This window comes from Oncorhynchus nerka, linkage group LG25 (assembly GCF_034236695.1).
Source record: "Oncorhynchus nerka isolate Pitt River linkage group LG25, Oner_Uvic_2.0, whole genome shotgun sequence".
Lineage (NCBI taxonomy): Eukaryota > Metazoa > Chordata > Actinopteri > Salmoniformes > Salmonidae > Oncorhynchus > Oncorhynchus nerka.
Genome location: NC_088420.1, coordinates 11,369,326 through 11,394,122, shown reverse-complemented (window position 1 = coordinate 11,394,122; position 24,797 = coordinate 11,369,326). Strand labels below are relative to the sequence as shown.

Sequence of the window (24,797 nt, the reverse complement as noted above, 5' to 3'; positions counted from 1 at the left end):
TTGCTCTAGAAAGGAGACAAGAACATTTGAACTTGAGAATGAGTTATACCATTTTTATTACTAATTGTAACAACACACATGAAATATGCCTTATATGTTCAGGTCTCAATAGAGTGATATATCAATACACATCAGACATAAAGTCTACCACACAACATTATGCTGATGTTCTGGTCAAGTCAAGATTACATGTCATTTGTTTTTATACATTTATGATTCAAAACATATTTATTTCTGAACTTTTCACACATATTTGACAATTCAAATAACTCTTATTTACATTCTGTTTCTAAAACAACACTGAATCATAATATAAAAGTCGTATTTGATGAATAAATTCCTGCATTATGAATGGTTAAAATGAAAAGCCTTTGAGAACAAAACATGTGAGCACATGGTAACGAATAAAGAATATGAAGACTTTCCTTTTTCAGGCAAACAATACTCTGCAATTAAACAGGACATTTCAAACATCTTTTTCCAACTTTCTTCACCATTCATCTTGAAATCATGTTGTTTTTCCCATTTCAAATCAAATCATAAATCACATTTTTTTTGGTCACATACACATGGTTAGCAGATGTTATTGCGAATGTAGCGAAATGCTTGTATTCTAAGGTCTGCACAACTCATTTCCTGGTTGTGAGTCAGAGTAGCCTTTGTATTCGAAATATGTTTACTCAAGTTCCTTCACCGTAGGAAACTTATGGGTTGTGGTTCCTATAAGAGGACATTTTAATGCTTGGTATGGTCGTAGAACAACTTTAGGGAATTCTAGCATATCAGTATCAATTTGAGATATTTCTAAGGGTCATTTCTGAAAAAAAGGTACACTTGACCTCTGTTCTTTCTCAGATGTCAAGAAGATCACTCTACTGACTTCTAAGTGACCTGTTGCTGGGTGAGTCTGTACAGGGCACTCATCCATTTGGATGAAATTAATGACAACACTGGTGGGGATACTGTGTAATGAGGGTGTTGTTCTCAAAATGAGGCATTATGCTGAACTCTTTCATCACTCTGGGTATTTGAAATGACCATGCAAATACATATTGTATAAGGACACACCTTGATGTCTTGGCCAAATACCCAATTTAACACTCCAGCCTCCTTTGTTAAGAAGGCTAAATCAATCAGCTCACTATTGCATAACTAATGTATGGGGAGTTCTTTGATTCAAAATGGCCACCATGGTGGTTTCTCAACAATGCTGGTGGAAGATGATACGCCTCACTAATGGTGCCGCCCAAGGGTCAACCCTTTGATCTCTGGTCTTATCCTGGTCTCTCTGTATCTGGAACAAACAAGCTCTTAACTCACTTCCTGGTTTCAGAGATGGATGGCCGATAACTTCTTACATTGTCTGTATAAATATACAGTATGTTCACATGCATGTGCCCATGGACAACAGTGATTGGGTTTTGTACACATTAATGACATAACAGGGATATTTCCCTCTAGTATGGTGAGCCCTGAGCAGTATCCAAGAACACAATCAACACAATGCCCACTGCAAAGATTACGTAACCCACTTATGAAATGTCATTCTAAACTTAACGTATTCGGGAGGAACTTGTTTCATACCAAAGTAATAGAAATACATCGAAAATTGTTTGGGGAAGAATGGCTGAGTAAGGCCTGCGTTAACCATCTAATACGGCCATTGAGATGACAATTGTAAAATAGAAATGTTTGAAAGACATGAAAACCGTAATAACTGACTGACACCTCTACATTCTGTCATCCTTCACATCTCCAATGGCACCCCACACATCAAACAAGAAGACATCGGGGAAGGCAAAGTCCCCCAGCACTGAATCCATAGCCTCAGCAAAATCATCTGGGTTCATCTTGTCTTTTCCGGCCTCCACGATGGTGGTCGCTGCAAGAGAGTGTTCCCACATAAATGGAAAATAGTAATTAATCTCTTTTTGGTTATTAGATATAGGCCTAGTCTTGTGTTGCTTCACTTTCAAGTCTTATTCACTCATCTATTTAAATGAGTATTTCTGAAGGAACATGAGAAAGCCTAAAATCAAGGTTCGATATATAGGCCTAACTATGTTGATTGATCTTACACGGTGCTTTTCCTTGGATTTGTTGATGTTTCACGGCACATCATGTTATTATGTCAGTTGCCAATAGTTCTGTCTACGTCGCTCGCTAGCCACTATCTTCCATACAACTGTACTGGAAGTCAAATGGAAAAAAATATGTTTATATTTAATGACAAATTATTCAACTGAGTGTTTCATAAAAGCCTGGCAAATGTTTACTGGTTTATTATTAGAGGCGAGCTCTTCTCTTTCCAGACTTAAAAGTCCTCCAATTCCCTCTGATATATCTTACTGCCAAGAAGAAGAAAGGCTCCAAAGGAAAAGTATCAAAACACCAAAAAGCACTGCAACATCTATATAGATTAGGATCTAAAGGTAATAGGTATTTTTTACTTGGCGCTCATGGAAAACAGCTAACTCATGTCTCTGGTATGCAACCTTTAAGATGTTGGGTTACTCTGTATAGTGTCTGACTCTCCAACAGATGTCTTTGGTATGAAGGATTTTTTTATCAGCAACCTTTTTATCAGCAATGTGCAACCTAAGATTGACATAACCTGCTCTTCAATGTCCCCAGCACCAAGCGGGGGATCTGGCTTTTTACTCGACCAACCCTCCACCTCAGGAACGCACTCCCGGACCACCTGAAGGCACCACAGACTCTAGACTCCTTTAAAAATGTGTTCTTCATGTCAGTGTATCTGTCTAGTTTGTCAAGTCAACTGTGTTCTTCATGTCAATGTCCCTGTCTGGTTGTAGAGTCAGCTGTGTTCTTCATGTCAGTGTCCCTGTCTAGTTGTAGAGTCAGCTGTGTTCTTCATGTCAGTGTCCCTGTCTAGTTGTAGTCAGCTGTGTTCTTTGTGCCAGTGTCCCTGTCTGGTTGTAGAGTCCGCTGTGTTCTTTGTGCCAGTGTCCTTGTGTAGTTGTAGAGTCAGCTGTGTTCTTTGTGCCAGTGTCCTTGTGTAGTTCTAGAGTCAGCTGTGTTCTTCATGTCAGTGTCCCTGTCTGGTTGTAGAGTCAGCTGTTCCTTGTGCCAGTGTCCCTGTCTAGTTGTAGAGTCAGCTGTGTTCTTCATGTCAGTGTCCCTGTCTGGTTGTAGAGTCAGCTGTTCCTTGTGCCAGTGTCCCTGTCTAGTTGTAGAGTCAGCTGTGTTCTTTGTGCCAGTGTCCCTGTCTAGTTGTAGAGTCAGCTGTGTTCTTTGTGCCAGTGTCCCTGTCTAGTTGTGTCCTCTGTCTACTCTTGTTTTTATTTATTTTAAAGCACTTTGAGATAGTTTTTCATTGAAAAGTGCGTTATAAATTCAATGTATTATTATTATTGCTGCTGTTACAGTATTTATGACAATATCTTGTGGGAGTAGTAAATAGTGAGTGGAGATTGTCCCTTTAGTTGCTTAGCGGCTCAAATTTTTCCCCAGCATCTGTGCTGGAGAAAGTTGGATGTGCCTAAAACCGTCTCCTTTCAACTGTGGTGAGTTTTTCCCATTGCAATTGTAGACTTTATCGTACAGATGTAGGATCTTAATTTGATTTCTATTGTCACATCAGAAACAGGATTTGAACATTTAAAGTAGGCTACATGAAAAGTGCAATATTGTTCATTTAATCGTGTGCTAGTGTGAGTTTTCAGTGAATTTATGTAAATCACAAAGCCCATCTGCATGTCCTGTGTTGCAGGAAAATTCTTAGCGAAAATAAAGAGTGATCAAATTAAGATCCTACATATGCATAGTTCACAAATAGAATCGAAAACTCAATTCTGACCCTAGACCTTTGCTTTGGCCATTTTGACCAACCCTAACCCGAATCCAGAGGTTTAATGGCTTATAAGGTTATAGCTAATTCTGTTTTCTTAAAAAGGTGAGTAGCCATCTTACCTAACTGGAGGTCTCAGATGAGCAGCCATCTTACCTAAGTCGAGGTCTCGAATACCCATGTAGCTCTCCAGTAGATCATCCACTTTCTTGGTGACTCTCTCCTCAAACTCATTCGGCTGGTGGGGAGAAGGCAAGTGTGTTTAGGTAACTGCATTTTAAGGGTACTGCAGTACATCATGCTACAGTTACAAGATTATTACTGGCATATCGACACTAGACAGTCACTACAATCGCATGCCAGGCCTCTGCCTGTAAAAAAGTCAAAGGTATGTCGCCCACCAGTAAATACGTGTTCGGTATGTATGTACTGTCATAAGTGTACTACAGAACAGTGGCGGTTGGTGCCGTTTAAGATGAGGGAGGATGATTTATTTTATTTTATAATTTGAACATTTACTTTTTTCTATTACAGCATATTGGATGACTCTCATTCATATTCCATTCACCCAGTTCAATGTAACATCGATAGATTTTAGGTTACAACATGATACTCAAATGTTCCCTGTAACCCATAATGATGCTACAACCTAGCCTATGAATGAAAGTTTATAACGTAGGTGCACACAGGTCGAGAGAATTTTGAGTGATCAAGGTGACAGACAGTGACACATTCAATACAGCGTTTTTTAAATTTATTTTTTACCTTTATTTAACTAGGCAAGTCAGTTAAGAACAAATTCTTATTTTCAATGACGGCCTATGAACAGTGGGTTAACTGCCTGTTCAGTGGCAGAACGACAGATTTGTACCTTGTCAGCTCGGGGGTTTAAACTTGCAACCTTCCGGTTACTAGACCAACGCTCTAACCACTAGGCTACCCTGACGCGTTGCACATGCTTGCTTGCATCTAGCTAATCAAGGTTGCAATCATTAGTCCAACAGATGCAAACAAGTTTCTATCAGACAAATTCAGGTATGTTTAACCCCGGTTTGTTAATTTTGCTTCCGTTTAAGAAACATTTTTTTAACAGAATCGTCACAATGAATACACCCCTGATCACACGCAAAAACAGTTCACTTTCATACCAGACACATACAAACAGCTCGTTGTATATACAGTGCTGTGAAAAAGTATTTGCACCCTTCCTGATTTATTTATTTAGCACATTTGTCACACTTAAATGTTTCAGGTCATCAAACACATTTTAATATTACACAAAAATAACCCAAGTAAACACAAAATGCAGTTAAGTGATGATTTGATTTATTAACCTGTTACTCCTACCCCCTACTTTTTCGAACATTCTGTTAAAAATCGCGCAACATTTCAGCGCCCTGCTACTCATGCCAGGAATATAGTATATGCATATGATTAGTATGTGTGGATAGAAAACACTCAGACGTTTATAAAACTGGTTAAATCACGGCTGTGATTATAACAGAACGTGCGTTTCATCGAAAAGTGCAGGAAAATCTGATCACTGAAAATGGGAAAATATATCCATGCGCCACCTCAACCCATTGTTAAACGTGAACCACATTAAATGGGGCCGAGGTTGCAATACCTACAGCTTCCACACGATGTCAACAGTCTTGTCATTTGCCTACGATTTGTTTCTTGGTCAAACGGACACAAGGCAGCGTATTTCTTCCGGTCCCCGACCGGATATTTTGGTTGAGATTTACCCGGACATTGTTTCCAGACGTACAGCTATAGAATATACATCGCCTCGTGATCAATTTGATCGCTTATTAACGTTTACTAATACCTAAAATTGCATTACAAAAGTATTTCGAAGTGTTTTGTGAAAGTTTATCGTCGACTTTTTTAATTTAAAAAAATTACGTTACGTTATAAAACGCTATTTTTTTCCTTGATCACACAGTCTTCATAGATCGATATCTAGGCTATATATGGACCGATTTAATCGAAAAAAAGACCCAATAGTGATGTTTATGGGACATCTAGGAGTGCCAACAAAGAAGATGGTCAAAGGTAATGAATGTTTTATATTTTATTTGTGCGTTTTGTGTAGCGCCGACTATGCTAATTATTTTGTTTACGTCCCCTGCGGGTCTTTTGGGGTGTTACATGCTATCAGATAATAGCTTCTCATGCTTTCGCCGAAAAGCATTTTAAAAATCTGACTTGTTGCCTGGATTCACAACGAGTGTAGCTTTAATTCAGTACCCTGCATGTGTATTTTAATGAACGTTTGAGTTTTAACGAGTGCTATTAGCATTTAGCGTAGCGCATTTGCATTTCCAGATGTCTAGATGGGACGCCTGCGTGTCGGGTAGGAGCAAGAGGTTTTAAGGGAAAAAAGCTATCCGAACCTTCATGGCCCTATGTGAAAAAGTAATTGCCCCCTAAACCTAATAACTGGTTGTGCCACCCTCAGCAGCAACAACTGCAATCAAGCGTTTGCGATAACTGCCAATGAGTCTTTCACATCGTTGTGGAGGAATTTTGTCCCACACTTCTTTGCAGAATTGTTTTAATTCAGCCACATTTTCGAGCATGAACCACCTTTTTAAGGTCATGACACAGCATCTCAATCGAATTCCGGACTTTGACCAGGCCACTCCAAAACCCTAATTTAGTTTTTTTTAAGCCATTCAGAGGTGGACTTGCTGGTGTGTTTTGGATCATTGTCCTGCTGCAGAACCCAAGTACGCTTCAGCTTGAGGTCACAAACTTCAGGATTTTTTGGTAGAGAGCAGAATTCCTGGTTCCATCAATCACAGCAAGTGGTCCAGGTCCTGAAGCAGCAAAGCAGCCCCAGAACATCACACTACCACCACCATGCTGACCCCAGAACATCACACAACCACCACCATGCTGACCCCAGAACATCACACTACCACCACCATGCTGACCCCAGAACATCACACTACCACCACCATGCTGACCCCAGAACATCACACCACCACCACCATGCTGACCCCAGAACATCACACTACCACCACCATGCTGACCCCAGAACATCACACTACCACCACCATGCTGACCCCAGAACATCACACTACCACCACCATGCTGACCCCAGAACATCACACTACCACCACCATGCTGACCCCAGAACATCACACTACCACCACCATGCTGACCCCAGAACATCACACTACCACCACCATGCTGACCCCAGAACATCACACTACCACCACCATGCTGACCCCAGAACATCACACTACCACCACCATGCTGACCCCAGAACATCACACCACCACCACCATGCTGACCCCAGAACATCACACTACCACCACCATGCTGACCCCAGAACATCACACTACCACCACCATGCTGACCCCAGAACATCACACTACCACCACCATGCTGACCCCAGACCATCACACTACCACCACCATGCTGACCCCAGAACATCACACTACCACCACCATGCTGACCCCAGAACATCACACTACCACCACCATGCTGACCCCAGAACATCACACTACCACCACCATGCTGACCCCAGAACATCACACCACCACCACCATGCTGACCCCAGAACATCACACTACCACCACCATGCTGACCCCAGAACATCACACTACCACCACCATGCTGACCCCAGACCATCACACTACCACCACCATGCTGACCCCAGAACATCACACTACCACCACCATGCTGACCCCAGAACATCACACCACCACCACCATGCTGACCCCAGAACATCACACTACCACCACCATGCTGACCCCAGAACATCACACTACCACCACCATGCTGACCCCAGAACATCACACTACCACCACCATGCTGACCCCAGAACATCACACTACCACCACCATGCTGACCCCAGAACATCACACCACCACCACCATGCTGACCCCAGAACATCACACTACCACCACCATGCTGACCCCAGAACATCACACTACCACCACCATGCTGACCCCAGACCATCACACTACCACCACCATGCTGACCCCAGAACATCATCACACTACCACCACCATGCTGACCCCAGAACATCACACATACCACCACCATGCTGACCCCAGACCATCACACTACCACCACCATGCTGACCCCAGAACATCACACCACCACCACCATGCTGACCCCAGAACATCACACTACCACCACCATGCTGACCCCAGACCATCACACTACCACCACCATGCTGACCCCAGAACATCACACTACCACCACCATGCTGACCCCAGAACATCACACTACCACCACCATGCTGACCCCAGACATCACACTACCACCACCATGCTGACCCCAGAACATCACACCACCACCACCATGCTGACCCCAGAACATCACACTACCACCACCATGCTGACCCCAGAACATCACACTACCACCACCATGCTGACCCCAGAACATCACACTACCACCACCATGCTGACCCCAGAACATCACACTACCACCACCATGCTGACCCCAGAACATCACACCACCACCACCATGCTGACCCCAGAACATCACACTACCACCACCATGCTGACCCCAGAACATCACACTACCACCACCATGCTGACCCCAGAACATCACACCACCACCACCATGCTGACCCCAGACCATCACACCACCACCACCATGCTGACCCCAGAACATCACACCACCACCACCATGCTGACCCCAGAACATCACACTACCACCACCATATTTGACTGTTGGTATGATGTTCTTTTTCTGAAATGCTGTGTTATTTTTACGCCAGATGTAGCGGGACGCACACCTTCCAAAAATATCTACTTTTGTCTCGTCAGTCCACAGAATATTTTCCCAAAAGTCTTGGGGGATCATCAAGATGTTTTTTTTTGTTGCCAAAACTGAGATGAGCCTTTATGTTCTTTTTGGTCAGCAGGGGTTTTCGCCTTGGAACTCTGCCATGGATTCCATTTTTCCCCAGTCTCTTTCTTATGGTTGAGTCATGAACACTGACCATAACTGAGGCAAGTGAGGCCTGCAGTTCTTTAGATGTTGTTCTGGGTTCTTTTGTGACCTCTTGGATGAGTCGTCGCTGTGCTCTCGGGGTAAGTTTGGTAGGCCGGCCACTCCTGGGAAGGTTAATCACGGTTCCAAATGTTCTCCATTTGTGGATAATGGCTCTCATGTGGTTCGCTGGAGTCCCAAAGCTTTAGAAATGGCTTTGTAAACCTTTCCAGAATGATAGATGTCAATTACTTTGTTTCTCATCTATTCCTGAATTTCTTTGGATCGCGGCATGATATCTTGCTTTTTGAGATCTTTTGGCCTACTTCACTTTATCAGACGGGTTCTATTTAAGTGATTTCTTGATTCAACAGGTCTGGCAGTAATCAGGCCTGGGTGTGGCTAGTGAAATTGAACTCAGCTTTCCAAATGTGATTAACCACAGTAAATTCATGATTTAACAGGGGGGGGGGCAATTTCTTGGTCACATAGGGCCATGAAGGTTCGAATAACTTTTTTCCCTTAATAAATAAAATTATCACTTAAAAACTGAATTTTGTGTTTACTTCGGTTATCTTTTTGTAATATTACAATTTGTTTGATGATCTGAAACATTTTAGTGTGAAAATGTGCAAATAAATAAGAAATCAGGAAGGGGGCAAATACATTTTCACAGGACTGGATATAATTCCTTCTCGTATCTATATACGTTCTCTCCTTCTCCCTTCGCTTGTGGATTTCAGTGCACAACACATTAGCTGTCATAGTCATAGTCATAGTTAACAATAGCTACTAGAACTAACGTGTTAGTAAACCCATTACAATTGTGCAGTACAGTAGACAGTCAGCAGCAAGCAGTTTAGCAGTTACACTGGTGGGCCCCGGTGGCAACAAATTAAATCTCTCTCTTGCTTCACCTTAAATTTGGAATAAATTAATTTGTTCAACACTGTTAAACTATTGTCTTTCTCTTTGAGTCAACTACTCACCACATTGTATGCACTGCAGTGCTAGCTAGCTGTAGCGTGTGCTTTCAGTACTAGATTAATCATGTTATGCACTGCAGTGCTAGCTAGCTGTAGCGTGTGCTTTCAGTACTAGATTAATCATGTTATGCACTGCAGTGCTTGCTAGCTGTAGCGTGTGCTTTCAGTACTAGATTAATCATGTTATGCACTGCAGTGCTAGCTAGCTGTAGCGTGTGCTTTCAGTACTAGATTAATCATGTTATGCACTGCAGTGCTAGCTAGCTGTAGCGTGTGCTTTCAGTACTAGATTAATCATGTTATGCACTGCAGTGCTAGCTAGCTGTAGCGTGTGCTTTCAGTACTAGATTAATCATGTTATGCACTGCAGTGCTAGCTAGCTGTAGCGTGTGCTTTCAGTACTAGATTAATCATGTTATGCACTGCAGTGCTTGCTAGCTGTAGCGTGTGCTTTCAGTACTAGATTAATCATGTTATGCACTGCAGTGCTTGCTAGCTGTAGCTTGTGCTTTCAGTACTAGATTAATCATGTTATGCACTGCAGTGCTAGCTAGCTGTAGCTTGTGCTTTCAGTACTAGATTCATTCTCTGATCCTTTGACCGGGTGGACAACATGTCACTTCATGCTGCAAGAGCTTTGATAGGTTGGAGGACGTCCTCTGGAAGTTGTCATAACTACTGTGTAAGTCTATGGAAGGGGATGAGAACCGGCTGTGATTAGGAGTCCCATAGGACAGTGTACAATTGGCCCAGCGTCGCCTGGGTTTGGCCGGGGGAGGCTGTCATTGTAAATAAAAATTTGTTCTTAACTGACTTGCCTAGTTAAATAAATAAATAACTCTTTTTTTTTAAAGACGTGCCCAAACTGTTGTCATCAGAATTCCTGTGAAGCACTGGTGGTCATCGACATAGTGAGATCACCACCAGGGTGTGGGAGTTGACAGTGTGTGTGTGTGTGTGTGTGTGTGTGTGTGTGTGTGTGTGTGTGTGTGTGTGTGTGTGTGTGTGTGTGTGTGTGTGTGTGTGTGTGTGTGTGTGTGTGCGTGTGCGTGGTTGGAGTTGATATTGTGTGCGTGTGTGTTCGTGAATGTCTGCATGAACGTCTGCATGCGTACGTGTGTAAGCTACTCTGGGGTGGCCCGTCGGACACAGAGAAGGTCATTGGCCAGAGGAACGTGTGAATTGAAACTCACCACTTCCTGGACTGTAGCTGACCCCTTGGAGCGCAGACGCAGGGTCTCCTTCCCATTCACCATCTTACCCTCGCTCGACTTGGGTGCCCTGGTCCTCATGCCGATCATATCTGGCACAAACGCAAACGCACACACACACACACACACACACACACACACACACACACACACACACACACACACACACAGTTTTAGTGGAAGTAAACTCAGTTTTTCACAATTCCTGACATTTAATCCTAGTAAAAAATTCCCTGTCTTAGGTCAGTTAGGATCACCACATTATTTCAGCTTTGATTTCTTTCATCACATTCCCAGTGGGTCAGAAGTTTACATACACTCAATTAGTATTTGGTTGCATTGACTTGAAATTGTTTAACTTGGGTCAAACATTTCTGATAGCCTTCCGCAAGCTTCCCACAATAAGTTGGGTGATTTTGGCCCTTTGCTCCTGACAGAGCTGGTGTAACTCAGAGCTGGTGTCTCCTTCCTGAGCGGTATGACGGCTGCATGGTCCCATGGTGTTTATACTTGCGTACTATTGTTTGTACAGATGAATGTGGTACCTTCAGGCGTTTGGAAATTGCTCCCAAGGATGAACCAGACTTGTGGAGGTCTACAATTTTTTTCTGAGGTCTAGGCTGATATCTTTGGATTTTTCCGTGATGTCAAGCAAAGAGGCAATGAGCTTGAAGGCAAGCCTTGAAATACACCTCCAATTGACTCAGATGAAGTCAATTAGCCTATCAGAAGCTTCTAATTACATAATTTTTTGGAATTTTCCAAGCTGTTTAAAGGTACAGTCAACTTAGTATATATGAACTTCTGACCCTCTGGAATTGTGATGCAGTGAATTATAAGTGAAATAATCTGTCTGTAAACAATTGTTGGAAAAATTACTTGTGTCATTCACAAAGTGGATGTCCAAACCGACATACCAAAACTATAGTTTGTTAACAAGACATTTGTGGAGTGGTTGAAAAACTAGTTTTAATCACTCCAACCTAAGTGAATGTAAACTTCCGACTTCAACTGTACATGCAACAATTCTCATGAGCACAAAAATATCCCACAAATCTCTCCCAGCTGAGATCCAGTTGACATGACAACGCCAACGCCCTGATCAGCGTAACCTGTGAGGATGTCCATGTGTTGATGGCGGTGAATGATTGCTCTGATTCTATGAGAAATGCTGTGGGTTAATATGAAATGAATCAGAGTTTCCTGCTTTGCTCCTTCCTGTCTGTTATGACTCTGGTCATCAAAACAAGGCGCACACATCCTGTCTGTTATGATTCCGGTCAGCAAAATTAGGCACCACACACATCCTGTCTGTTGTGACTATGATCAGCACAACAAGGCAGACAATTGTTTTTGTCCAGATCTGTATACAACATGGTGGAGTGAGAGAGACTACGGCAAAGGTGGACACGGACTGACTTTTTGATAAGTCATGTCAGCTGACCACAAATTGTTAGCTTTAAAGTCTATTCCACACTTAATTATCCAGGTAGCATACTGTTCACAAGTTAGCTAACGGGCTATATCAGTCTAAGAGAGTTTATCCATATATTTGACAAGAATATCCATATCTTTGACAAGAATTTCTATATATTTTCCAGTCACAGTTTACCTCTGGCCTACCGACCTCACCGCACATCACGGTTTTCCATATCAATCAACAAATGACCAGATTAAGAGAACGTATCCTCTGAGGTGTTCTGAGTGCACTCAGCAGTGTAATAAAGCATGAAACATAATCCATCATAGTCAACCATCCATTTAGCCGATGTTATAATGGTAAGCAAAGGCTCTTCAATTATTAACAGCTCTCATTTACTGCCACAGACAATGGAAAAATGTAACTGGCAGCCTCCTATGATGTGCATGGATCCATATTTGCTTAGTTTTGATGGGTTCTAAAACTTGAAATATCCTTACTCATGGTACTGGGGGAGAGAGGGGAATGCAGAGAGTTTACAATCTGTCAGAACATGATATTGTTAGATACTAGGTGATAACGACACAGGGCGAGACCCAGATGCAGACACAGGGAGGCAGATGGTTAGAGTCTCTGATATTTATTCAAATACAAGGGAAAGGCAATAGGCAGGTCGAGGACAGGCAGAAGTTCATTAATCAGGTCAGAGTCCGAAAGGTACAGGGTGGCAGGCAGGCTCGAGGTCAGGGCAGGCTGAATGGTCAGGCAGGCGGGCTTAGTGTCAGGGCAAGTGACACTGGACTAGCGCACCTGAGTCTTTAGGGTGTCACTATCAAGATATGTTTAGGTTCGAGCTAGAAATTAAATGTTTTGGTTTATCTTTGTTAAACCCTTTAGGGCCATAGTTTGAGGATTCCTTTTTGACTCAGCCATGTCTTCTTACCCGGCCAACATTTCTTCATCTCCCAACCCTTCTAATGCGACTATCCCCGATGCTCCTCCCTCTTTTTCCCCTGCCCCGCTACAAAGTTTCTCCCTGCAGGCAGTCACTGAGTCCGAGGTGCTAAAGGAGCTCCTGAAACTTGACCACCAAAAAACATCTGGGTCAGATGGTGTCAAACATTTCTTCTTTCAGGTTGCTGACCCTATCAACGCCAAGCCTATCTCCAAACTTTTTAACCGGAGATTGGTGTAACAGTATAACTTTAGACTGTCCCCTCGCCCATACCCGGGCGCGAACCAGGGACCCTCTGCATACATCAACAACAGTCACCCACGAAGCATCGTTACCCATCGCTCCACAAAAGCCGCAGCCCTTGCAGAGCAAGGGGAACCACTACTTCAAGGTCTCAGAGCAAGTGACATCACCGATTGAACCACTATTTAGCGCGCACCACCGCTAACTAAGCTAGCGTTTCACATCCGTTACACTCACCCCCCTTTTGACCTCCTCCTTTTCCGCAGCAACCAGTGATCCGGGTCAACAGCATCAATGTAACAATATAACTTTAGACCGTCCCCTCGCCCATACCCGGGCTCGAACCAGGGACCCTCTGCACACATCAACAACAGTCACCCACGAAGCATCGTTACCCATCGCTCCACAAAAGCCGCGGCCCTTGCAGGGCAAGGTGAACTACTACTTCAAGGTCTCAGAGCAAGTGACGTCACCGATTGAAACGCTATTTAGCGCGCACCACCGCTAACTAAGCTAGCGTTTCACATCCGTTACATTGGCTTGGCGATGATAGGGGCTTTTTAATCCTCTCTGAGGAGGTTCCCATTGCTTGGAAGGCAGCCACGGTGCGTCTTTTATTTAAAGGGAGAGATCAAGCTGATCCTAACTGTTATAGGCTAACTTCTATTTTGCCCTGTTTATCAAAAGTGTTGGAAAAACTTGTCAACTGAGTGGCTTTCTTGATGACTATGCATTCCAGAGAGAATACTAATCTGGTTTCAGCTCAGTTTATGTATGTGTCACTGCAACCTTAAAGGTCCTAAATGATGTCATCATTGCCCTTGATTCTAAAGAATGTTGTGCTGCTATTTTTATTGACTTGGACAAAGCTTTTGATACGGTAGACCGTTCCATTCTTGTGGGCCGGCTAAGGAGTAGTGGTGTCTCTGAGGGACCTTTGGCCTGGTTTGCTAACTACCTCTCTCAAAGAGTGCAGAGTATAAAGTCAAAACATCTGCTCAGCCATCTGCTCCTAGGCCCCACACGCTTCTCAATTTACATCAACAACATAGCTCAGGCAGTAGGAAGCTCTCTCATCCATTTATATGTAGATGACACAGTCTTATACTCAGGGGGCCCTTCCCTGGATTTTGAGTAAAACGCTCTACAACTAAGCTTTCTTAGTGTCCAACAAGCTTTCTTTGCCCTTAACCTTGTTCTGAACACCTCACGAAACATAGGTCATGTGGTTTGGTAAGAAGAATGCCTCTCTCCCCACCGGTGTGATTACTACCTCTGAGGGTTTAGAGCTTGAGGTAGTCACCTCATACAAGTACTTGGGAGTATGGCTAGATGGTACACTGTCCGTCTCTCAGCACATATCAAAGCTGCAGGCTAAAGTTAAATCTAGACTTGGTTTCCTTTATCATAATCGTTCCTCTTTCACCCCAGCTGCCACACTAACCCTGATTCAGATGACCATCCTACCCACGCTAGATTAATGGAGATGTAATTTATAGATCGGCAGGTGAGGGTGCTCTCGAGCGGCTAGATGTTCTTTACCATTTGGCCATCAGATTTGCCACCAATGCTCCTTATAGGACACATCACTGCACTCTATACTCCTCTGTAAACTGGTCATCTCTGTATACCTGTCGCAAGACCCACTGGTTGATGCTTATTTATAAAACCCTCTTAGGCCTCACTCTCTCCTATCTGAGATATCTACAGCAGCCCTCATCCTTCACATACAACACCCATTCTGCCAGTCACATTCTGTTAAAGGTTCCCAAAGCACACATATCCCTGGGTCGCTCCTCTTTTCAGTTCGCTGCAGCTAGCAACTGGAACGATCTGCAAAAAACACTCAAACTGGACAGTTGTATCTCCATCTCTTCATTCAAAGACTCAATCATGGACACTCTTACTGACAGCTGTGGCTGCTTCGCGTGATGTATTGTTGTCTCTACATTCTTGCCCTTTGTGCTGTTGTCTGTGCCCAATAATGCTTGTACCATGTTTTGTGCTGCTACCATGTTGTGCTGCTGCCATGTTGTTGTCATCATGTGTTGCTGCCTTGCTATGTTGTCATAGGTCTCTCTTTATGTAGTGTTGTGTTTTCGCTCTTGTTGTGATGTGTTTCATCCTATATTTATATTGTATTTTGGAGGCCTTTTGGTAGGACGTCATTGTAAATAAGAATTTGTTCTTAACTGACTTGCCTAGTTAAATAAAGGTTAAACATAATGTAAAAATTTTAAAAATAAGGCTGTAATGTCTTTTTTTTTTTTTTTTTAAGTCAAGGGGTCTGAATACTTTCCGAATGCACAGTACACTCTCTAACACTCTAAATGTATCCCAACATTTTAATATCTGGACTAAATACAGTATTACTAGGCATACTTCTCACAGCATTTTAGCAATGGGCATACAAACATAAATACAGTTGCCCATTGCAACAAGTTCAAGTTCAAGTTTACCTCACAGTAATTATGTTTCATAACTATTTTTATCTTTGATATGTGATGTGTTTACTCCGACAGAGTAATTGAGTGTTACTGATTGTTCACAGGAAGTCATAACATGGCTTCAGGGTTTTGTTCCCTCTCTGGATAGATGTTGATAAGGAATGGTCATTTACTGCAATCAAGAGTTGGCTCCAGACCACCCCAAGGCATTTCCCCTGTGAATTAGTATGAAACCATTTGCCCATTGACTCATTTACCAGTAAATCCTGTTCAAAAGTGAAGTATGTGTTTTCAAGCTCCCAGGGGTACATTTTAGTTCAGTGTTCATAAACTCCTGTCAGCAGGTCTATGTCAGAGGGATTGTCAGAGGGATTGTAAATCTGTTTTCTGACCAGGGGAGGGTGCTGGTAGGGCTCTCCAACCCTGTTCCTGGAAAACTACCCTTCTGTGGGTTTTCGCTCTAACCCCAGTTATAACTAACCTTATTCAGTTTATCAACCAGCTAATTATTAGAATCAGGTGTGCTAGATTAGGGCTGGAGAGAAACCCTACAGGATGGTAGCTCTCCAGGAACAGGGTTGGAGAGAAACCCTACAGGATGGTAGCTCTCCAGGAACAGGGTTGGAGAGAAACCCTACAGGATGGTAGCTCTCCAGGAACAGGGTTGGAGAGAAACCCTACAGGATGGTAGCTCTCCAGGAACAGGGTTGGAGAGAAACCCTACAGGATGGTAGCTCTCCAGGAACAGGGTTGGAGAGAAACCCTACAGGATGGTAGCTCTCCAGGAACAGGGTTGGAGAGAATCCCTACAGGAGGGTAGCTCTCCAGGAACAGGGTTGGAGAGAATCCCTACAGGATGGTAGCTGTCCAGGAACAGGGTTGGAAGGAAACCCTACAGGAGGTTAGCTGTCCAGGAACAGGGTTGGAGAGAATCCCTACAGGAGGGTTGCTGTCCAGGAACAGGGTTGGAGAGAATCCCTACAGGATGGTAGCTGTCCAGGAACAGGGTTGGAGGGAAACCCTACAGGATGGTAGCTGTCCAGGAACAGGGTTGGAGAGAATCCCTACAGGAGGGTAGCTCTTCAGGAACAGGGTTAGAGAGAAACCCTACAGGAGGGTAGCTCTCCGGGAACAGGGTTGGAGAGAATCCCTACAGGATGGTAGCTCTCCAGGAACAGGGTTGGAGAGAGAACCTACTGGATGGTAGCTCTTCAGGAACAGGGTTGGAGAGAAACCCTACAGGATGGTAGCTGTCCAGGAACAGGGTTGGAGAGAATCCCTACAGGATGGTAGCTGTCCAGGAACAGGGTTGGAGAGAATCCCTACAGGATGGTAGCTGTCCAAGAACAGGGTTGGAGAGAATCCCTACAGGATGGCAGCTGTCCAGGAACAGGGTTGGAGAGAATCCCTACAGGATGGCAGCTGTCCAGGAACAGGGTTGGAGAGAAACCCTACAGGATGGTAGCTGTCCAGGAACAGGGTTGGAGAGAATCCCTACAGGATGGTAGCTGTCCAGGAACAGAGAACAGGATGGCAGCTGTCCAGGAGAGAGAATCCCTACAGGATGGCAGCTGTCCAGGAACAGGGTTGGAGAGAATCCCTACAGGATGGCAGCTGTCCAGGAACAGGGTTGGAGAGAATCCCTACAGGATGGTAGCTGTCCAGGAACAGGGTTGGAGAGAATCCCTACAGGATGGCAGCTGTCCAGGAACAGGGTTGGAGAGAATCCCTACAGGATGGAACAGGGTTGAGAGAAAGCTGTCCAGGAACAGGGTTGGAGAGAATCCCTACAGGATGGCAGCTGTCCAGGAACAGGGTTGGAGAGAAACCCTACAGGATGGTAGCTGTCCAGGAACAGGGTTGGAGAGAATCCCTACAGGATGGCAGCTGTCCAGGAACAGGGTTGGAGAGAATCCCTACAGGAGGGTAGCTCTTCAGGAACAGGGTTGGAGAGAGAACCTACTGGATGGTAGCTCTTCAGGAACAGGGTTGGAGAGAATCCCTACAGGATGGCAGCTGTCCAGGAACAGGGTTGGAGAGAAACCCTACAGGATGGTAGCTGTCCAGGAACAGGGTTGGAGAGAAACCCTACAGGATGGCAGCTGTCCAGGAACAGGGTTGGAGAGAATCCCTACAGGATGGCAGCTGTCCAGGAACAGGGTTGGAGAGAATCCCTACAGGATGGCAGCTGTCCAGGAACAGGGTTGGAGAGAATCCCTACAGGATGGCAGCTGTCCAGGAACAGGGTTGGAGAGAAACCCTACAGGATGGTAGCTGTCCAGGAACAGGGTTGGAGAGAATCCCTACAGGATGGCAGCTGTCCAGGAACAGGGTTGGAGAGAATCCCTACAGGATGGTAGCTGTCCAGGAACAGGGTTGGAGAGAATCCCTACAGGATGGCAGCTGTCCAGGAACAGGGTTGGAGAGAATCCCTACAGGATGGTAGCTGTCCAGGAACAGGGTTGGAGAGAAACCCTACAGGATGGCAGCTGTCCAGGAACAGGGTTGGAGAGAATCCCTACAGGATGGCAGCTGTCCAGGAACAGGGTTGGAGAGAATCCCTACAGGATGGTAGCTGTCCAGGAACAGGGTTGGAGAGAAACCCTACAGGATGGTAGCTGTCCAGGAACAGGGTTGGAGAGCCCTGAATTAGAGGTTACAGCTCCAGAGTCAGACAACGTTTTATCTTCATGCTGTGGAGTCAAGATGTCTTTGCAGTACTTATCACTCCATATTCAGAAAATGCATAAACTGTACTGCAGCTGTTCATTAAAAACAAAATGAAACCGGAACTACTAGTAATAATATGCCATTTAGCTTATTATCAACCAGCTAATTAGAGTTCAATTAACAGACACATCTCAACATCAACTGTTCAGAGAAGACTGTGTGATTCAGGCCTTCATGGTCGAATTCCTGCAAAGAAACCACGACTAAAGAACACCAAAAAGAAGAAGAGACTTGCTTGGACCACGAAACACGAGCAATGGACATTAGACCGGTGGAAATCTGTCCTTTGGTCTGATTTTTGGTTCCAACTGCTGTGTCTTTGAGGCGCAGAGTAGGTGAACGGATGATCTCTGCATGTGTGGTTCCCACCGTGAAGCATGGAGGAGGAGGTGTGGGGGTGCTTTGCTGGTGACACTGTCAGTGATTTATTTAGAATTCAAGGCACACTTAACCTGCATGGCAACCACAGCATTCTGCAACGATAAGCCATCCCATCCTCCCATCTGGTTTGAGCTTAGTGGAACTATCATTTGTTTTTCAACAGCACAATGACCCTATACACCTCCAGGCTGTGTAAGGGTTATTTGACCAAGAAGGATAGTGATGGAGTGCTACATCAGATGACCTGGCCTCCACAATCACCCAACCTCAACCCAATTGAGATGGTTTGGGATGAGTTGGACCACAGAGTGAAGGAAAAGCAGCCAACAAGTGCTCAGAATGTGTAGGAACTCCTTTAAGACGGTTTGAAAAGCATTCCAGGTGAAGCTGGTTGAGAGAATGCCAAGAGTGTGCAAAGCTGTCAACAAGGTGGCTACTTTAAAGAATCTCAAATATAAAATATATCATGATGTGTTTAACAATTTTTTGGTTACTACATGATCCCATGTGTTATTTCATAGTTTTGATGTCGTCTCTATTATTATACAATGTAGAAAATAGTAAAAAATAAACCATTGAATGAGTAGGTGTGTCAACTTTTGACTAGTATATATTTACCCCAAAAATATATGGGGTATTGGAAATTATGCAGACAAGCACATTGATGGTAGCTACAATCTATCCGTAATATTAAAACTGATCTACCCCTTCCCCCCAAAAAAATCAAAATCCTAAAAGATCCTTCAAATAGTCAATGAATGAGTATTGCCTCGGATGAAATTGTTATCTCAACAACATCCTATGAATGAATTAATATGGTTACTCACCAAAAGCTTTCTTGGGCCCCACCAAGCGTAGTGTGAAGGGTGTTCCCCTTGGTTGCTCCTTTAGCATCTTAGCTACTTCATAGTGCCGACACCCGACAATGCTCTGGTCATTGATGGCCTCAATGTGATCGCCCACGCATACAGTCTTGAGCTGGTCAATGGTGCTCTCTTCCTTTATCCTCTGTAGAAGAAACAGACCGGGTTTGGGTAGGATGTAGTCCATCTACCTAATCCTATTAATTGTTGACATCTTGCTAAGTATCTAGGCCACACTACTATATTTTCGTCATTATAACCTGAGTGGTTCGAACCCTGAATGCTGATTGGCTGAAAGCCGTGTTAAATCAGACCGTATACCACGGGTATGACAAAATATTTATTTTTACTCTTCTAATTACTCAATAAGGCACCTCGGGGGGTTTGTGGTATATGGCCAATATACCACGGCTAAGGACTGTATACAGGCACTCTGCGTTGTGCATAAGACCAACCCATAGCTGTGGTATATTGGCCATATACCACACCTGCTCGGGCTTTATTGCTTGGGCATAAGTCGGGAAAATGCTGTTGCAAAGCTTCAGTCAGGTGGGAAGCAAAAATATTTGACTGTTATTTTGTGGTTAAAATGCATTGTTTTTTTCTCCAAAAAACACACTGTGTAGGACAGATAGGCCTTTATCATGTAGGCTACAGTTCACCTCAAAATCAGCCTTGAGTCTGCTTTGTGACAAATGTTACCATAGTAACATAGTAATAGGGGAAGGTAACAGAGTGTCATGGAAGCACAGCCACATCCAATTGTATTTCCTTCTCCTAAAATATGGCACACTCCTTAAATGTTTTAATCCGGTTTCACAGTATGTTTCAGGGCGCGTTTCTCTGCCCAGGCATTGCTGACTCAGAACTACCTGGATAGGTAAATATCAACTAACCACATCATGTTATAGCAATCTGGTGCCAGACTGCACAGACGATGACATGGCACGCAACCATTGGTTGATACATGCAAAGTCTGAGCAGGGGAACATGACCTCTCTCTTCACTTAAAACCTGGCCTTTTACTCTGACCTTTAACCTCTGGCTTTTACGTCTATGGAACGTTCTGACTCGGATAAGGTTTACTTACTTACTTTACGTCTGGCTATTACCTTAATGAAAGCGTACCCTGCTCCGTTGTCAGTGATGGTCAGCCCGAGGGCGTCCTCCGTCTTGGTGACCTCCACCTCTTTGGTCTCGCCCCTGACGTGGGCGAAGATGAAGTCCTCCAGGCCGATCTGACCACCTAACAGCTTCTGCATATCCACTTTGTGGGAGTTCAGAGTGCAGAAAAGGATCTAGCCCACAGAGAAGAGAGAGGAGCAATGGTCAGCAGGAAATACATGAGGGTAGTTTGGAACATGAATGATTGTCATCCCATCAAATCAAATCAAATGTATTTATATAGCCCTTCTTACATGAGCTAATATCTCAAAGTGCTGTACAGAAACCCAGCCTAAAACCCCAAACAGCAAGCAATGCAGGTGTAGAAGCACGGTGGCTCGGAAAAACTCCCTAGAAAGGCCAAAATCCCATTCAAAAGAAGAACCATTAAAATGTGAATCTTTCATCCACCTTAACTTGTTAAGTCAGTATGGAACAACCTGAACAGGTGTGAAATAATGGATGTGGCTTTTATCTTAATTCAGTAAATATGCCTACATTCCTCTAAATGGAGAGTACTGTAGCTCCGCAAAATGTAATAACATCTAAAGATCTGTATGGACTTTAAGAAGGCTCGTCAAGATCAAAGGAGATGACAGGGTCGTGTTCAGTAGGGAGAAAAGGTTTTAAACAGAGTGAAATATTATTAACTGAACTTGCCCAATCAGAACACAGATTTTCGTTTTCTGGTCAAACAATCAATCAATCACATGTATTTATAAACCCCTTTTTACATCAGCGGTTGTCACTAAGTTGTTTTTGACAGTGACCTGGCCTCGACCCCCAAATAAGCAAGCAAAAGCAGAAGCAGAAGAACTTTGGCACAAAAACTTTCTAGAAGGAAGAAACCTACTCTGAGGGGTGGCCCATTCATCCCCTTCTGGTAATATTGAAACTTTTCCGTAACATTGTGCCCTACACTACATTCAACCTTTAACATGACTCACAAACCTCTCCTGACTCCCATGTCATACTACTCAATCCCAACAGCAGAGGGCAGTGTTCCAACATAGATTCACCAAAGAGACTGCCCTTCACGTGGCCATTTTGTGATCTTATCTGGACAGGACAATCCTGGTCCTGGAGAGCCACAGTGTATGCAGGCTTTTCTCCAGCCCAGCACTAACACATTGGCTTCACCTAGTGGTCAACTAATCATAGTTTTCAATCTTGTTAGTTTAATGGTTGTTTTGGGGACAGAAATATAAGCATGCACTCACTTCCTGGATCCTTCTGGATTTGCCACTCCTGCTTTTTTTTACTCCCTCTCAATTCTGCATTTGTTACCTGTAGGTAATGTGTTACCTATACCAGTGGAGGCTGCTGAGGGGAGGACGGGTCATAATGGCTGGAATGGAGCTAATGGAATGGCATCAAACCATGTGATTGATGTATTTGATAAATGTTCCACTGATTCCGCTCCAGCCATTACCACGAGCTTGTCCTCCCCAATTATGACCCCGCCAACCTCCTGTGGTATAAACTCTTGTCTCAGCCTTGCTCGGTGTCGTTGACACTAGTTCAAGGACAGGCATAAATAATCCTGTGTGGAAAGCTTTATTGCAGGTTGTGATGTGAAATGCTGCCAGCTTGCTCACTTTACTTTTTTATGCCTATGAGCACATAGATTTCCTGTCCAAATGCCTAGAATATGATTGGAATATGATCAGAAATATAATAAGAATATGATTAGAATATAATCAGAATATGAATAGAATATGATTAGAAATATCATCAGTAAATGATCCGAAAATGATCAGAATATAATCAGAATATGATTAGAATAGAATCAGAATATGATCGTAATATGATTAGAATAGAATCTGAATATGATTAGAATATCATCAGTATATGATTGGAATATGATCAGAATATGATTAGAATCAGAATATGATCAGAATATGATTAGAATAGAATCAGAATATGATCGTAATATGATTAGAATAGAATCTGAATATGATTAGAATATCATCAGTATATGATTGGAATATGATCAGAATATGATTAGAATCAGAATATGATCAGAATATGATTGTGCTCTTCTACTGTTCACTTCTTTTATTTGTCCTTTTTGCTGGAATGTGTTTGACACACAGCACTGAGCAAAATACAAGGGCACAAATGAAGACATTAGTGAACATTTCAGTGTACTCCCACTAATAAACCTTCGGTATCACAGTAAAAAAAGGAACCTTCTGTTTTACAGTATCAAATGTGTTCTTGAAACTACATTATATAATTATCTTGACCTACCTTCGATCATCCATATCTTTCTGTCATCTGTCATGGCATTGAGACAGCAACAGGTTGCAGTGTGGATGGCCGTGACCCACTAAAAGGTTGTTCATTAGACCAGATCAGTAGATTTCGCTCGAGGACATTTTGTATGTCCTTCCAGCTGTTTTTACGACATTACTAGAAGGTCATCCTCACATTGGAGATGTTCCACGTTAAAAGCATTCATTAGTTACCATAAAGACAACTCAGTAACTACTTTTTTTTTTTTTTTTTTACAAACTTTGCACCTGTCACTCAGAATTCGGCTCTGGAATGTTCTGGAAATGTTTAATCAATTATTTTAAAACTGATCATTTGTATTTAATCTGTGACAGTTAATCAAAAGTCAAAATGATCAAAGTCCTTCAAACTATGAACATAATCCTGAGCAAATGATTGTGTAGTACATCATGGAAACAGGTCTAATTTGAGACAAAAAATAGTCCATCAACCTTAACCCAACAAGGAGACTATTTATACATTACATAATAATTCAAACTGTCAGCATGATCTAAAAGCAGAACATCCAAATGATCAGATATTGTACTGTAATGGCCTAACCAGTCAGCAGAAATGAACAAAGAACAGCCTAGCCTACCGTACCTCCGAGGGAGAAATATGAAACACCTCAGCAATCTTGGCATACAACTCCTTGACATTGGTGAAGCCATGGATGCGGCCTGTAGGGCTGCCATGTGCCAACTGGGTGTGGAAGACGAGCCTGGGCCTTGGGTACTCAGGTGGCCCAGACGGAGGTGGGTCTGAGGGGTGCAGCGGCGGAGCGGAGGGCTCCACACCCCCATGTGTCTGACTCTTCACCTCTTCCTCTGAAGCCGGCCCTCCAGCCTTGTTGCTGTCCTGCGCTAGCGGGCTCATCTCTTCTCCGTTCTGCATCGGCCCCAGCTCTGGGTTGGTGGTCCTCCGTGAGTCCTGGTGTATGCTGCCCTAGCTGGCCAGAGAGAGAGTTGGGACCCTAGGTGCTGCTGAATTAGTGATGAGAGTAGCCAGGTAACGGCAGCCAAAGGAGGCCTGCTCGGCCAGGTGGAAACCCAACACCCAGATGCTGAGCATCGTATGTGTGACACCGGAGACCGAGAGCAGATAGGGAGAACAACAAACATATCACACCAGTTAAGCTGCCTTTATAAAGACCTCATATAACACCATTAGTGTCTGTCTGGGCACCAGGTAAAGGGACTCACACATGACCCCAAAAGGATGGTACGTTTGTGGTAGGGGCTAAAAGCTCTGACCATATCCATGATATCATGTGTCACCTGGAGTCGGTAGACAGACAATGTCCCGATGTTAGTCGTAAGGAGACACTCTGTACTGAGAGTAAAGTCCCTC

At 43.7% G+C, this 24,797-nt stretch overlaps 1 protein-coding gene across 1 annotated transcript; it reads right to left on the bottom strand.

Annotated features, from left to right (window-relative positions):
* Positions 1-32: 32 nt before the first annotated feature.
* Positions 33-24,419, bottom strand: gipc3 (GIPC PDZ domain containing family, member 3). The gene is made up of 6 exons (XM_029633600.1): positions 24,051-24,419; positions 21,119-21,304; positions 19,971-20,151; positions 10,950-11,059; positions 3,968-4,049; positions 33-1,882 (listed from the first exon to the last, which is right to left on the bottom strand). Exons 1-6 carry the CDS (start codon positions 24,339-24,341, stop codon positions 1,731-1,733), a joined length of 1,002 nt encoding a protein of 333 aa, XP_029489460.1. The 5' UTR covers positions 24,342-24,419; the 3' UTR covers positions 33-1,730.
* Between the last annotated feature and the right edge of the window lie 378 nt (positions 24,420-24,797).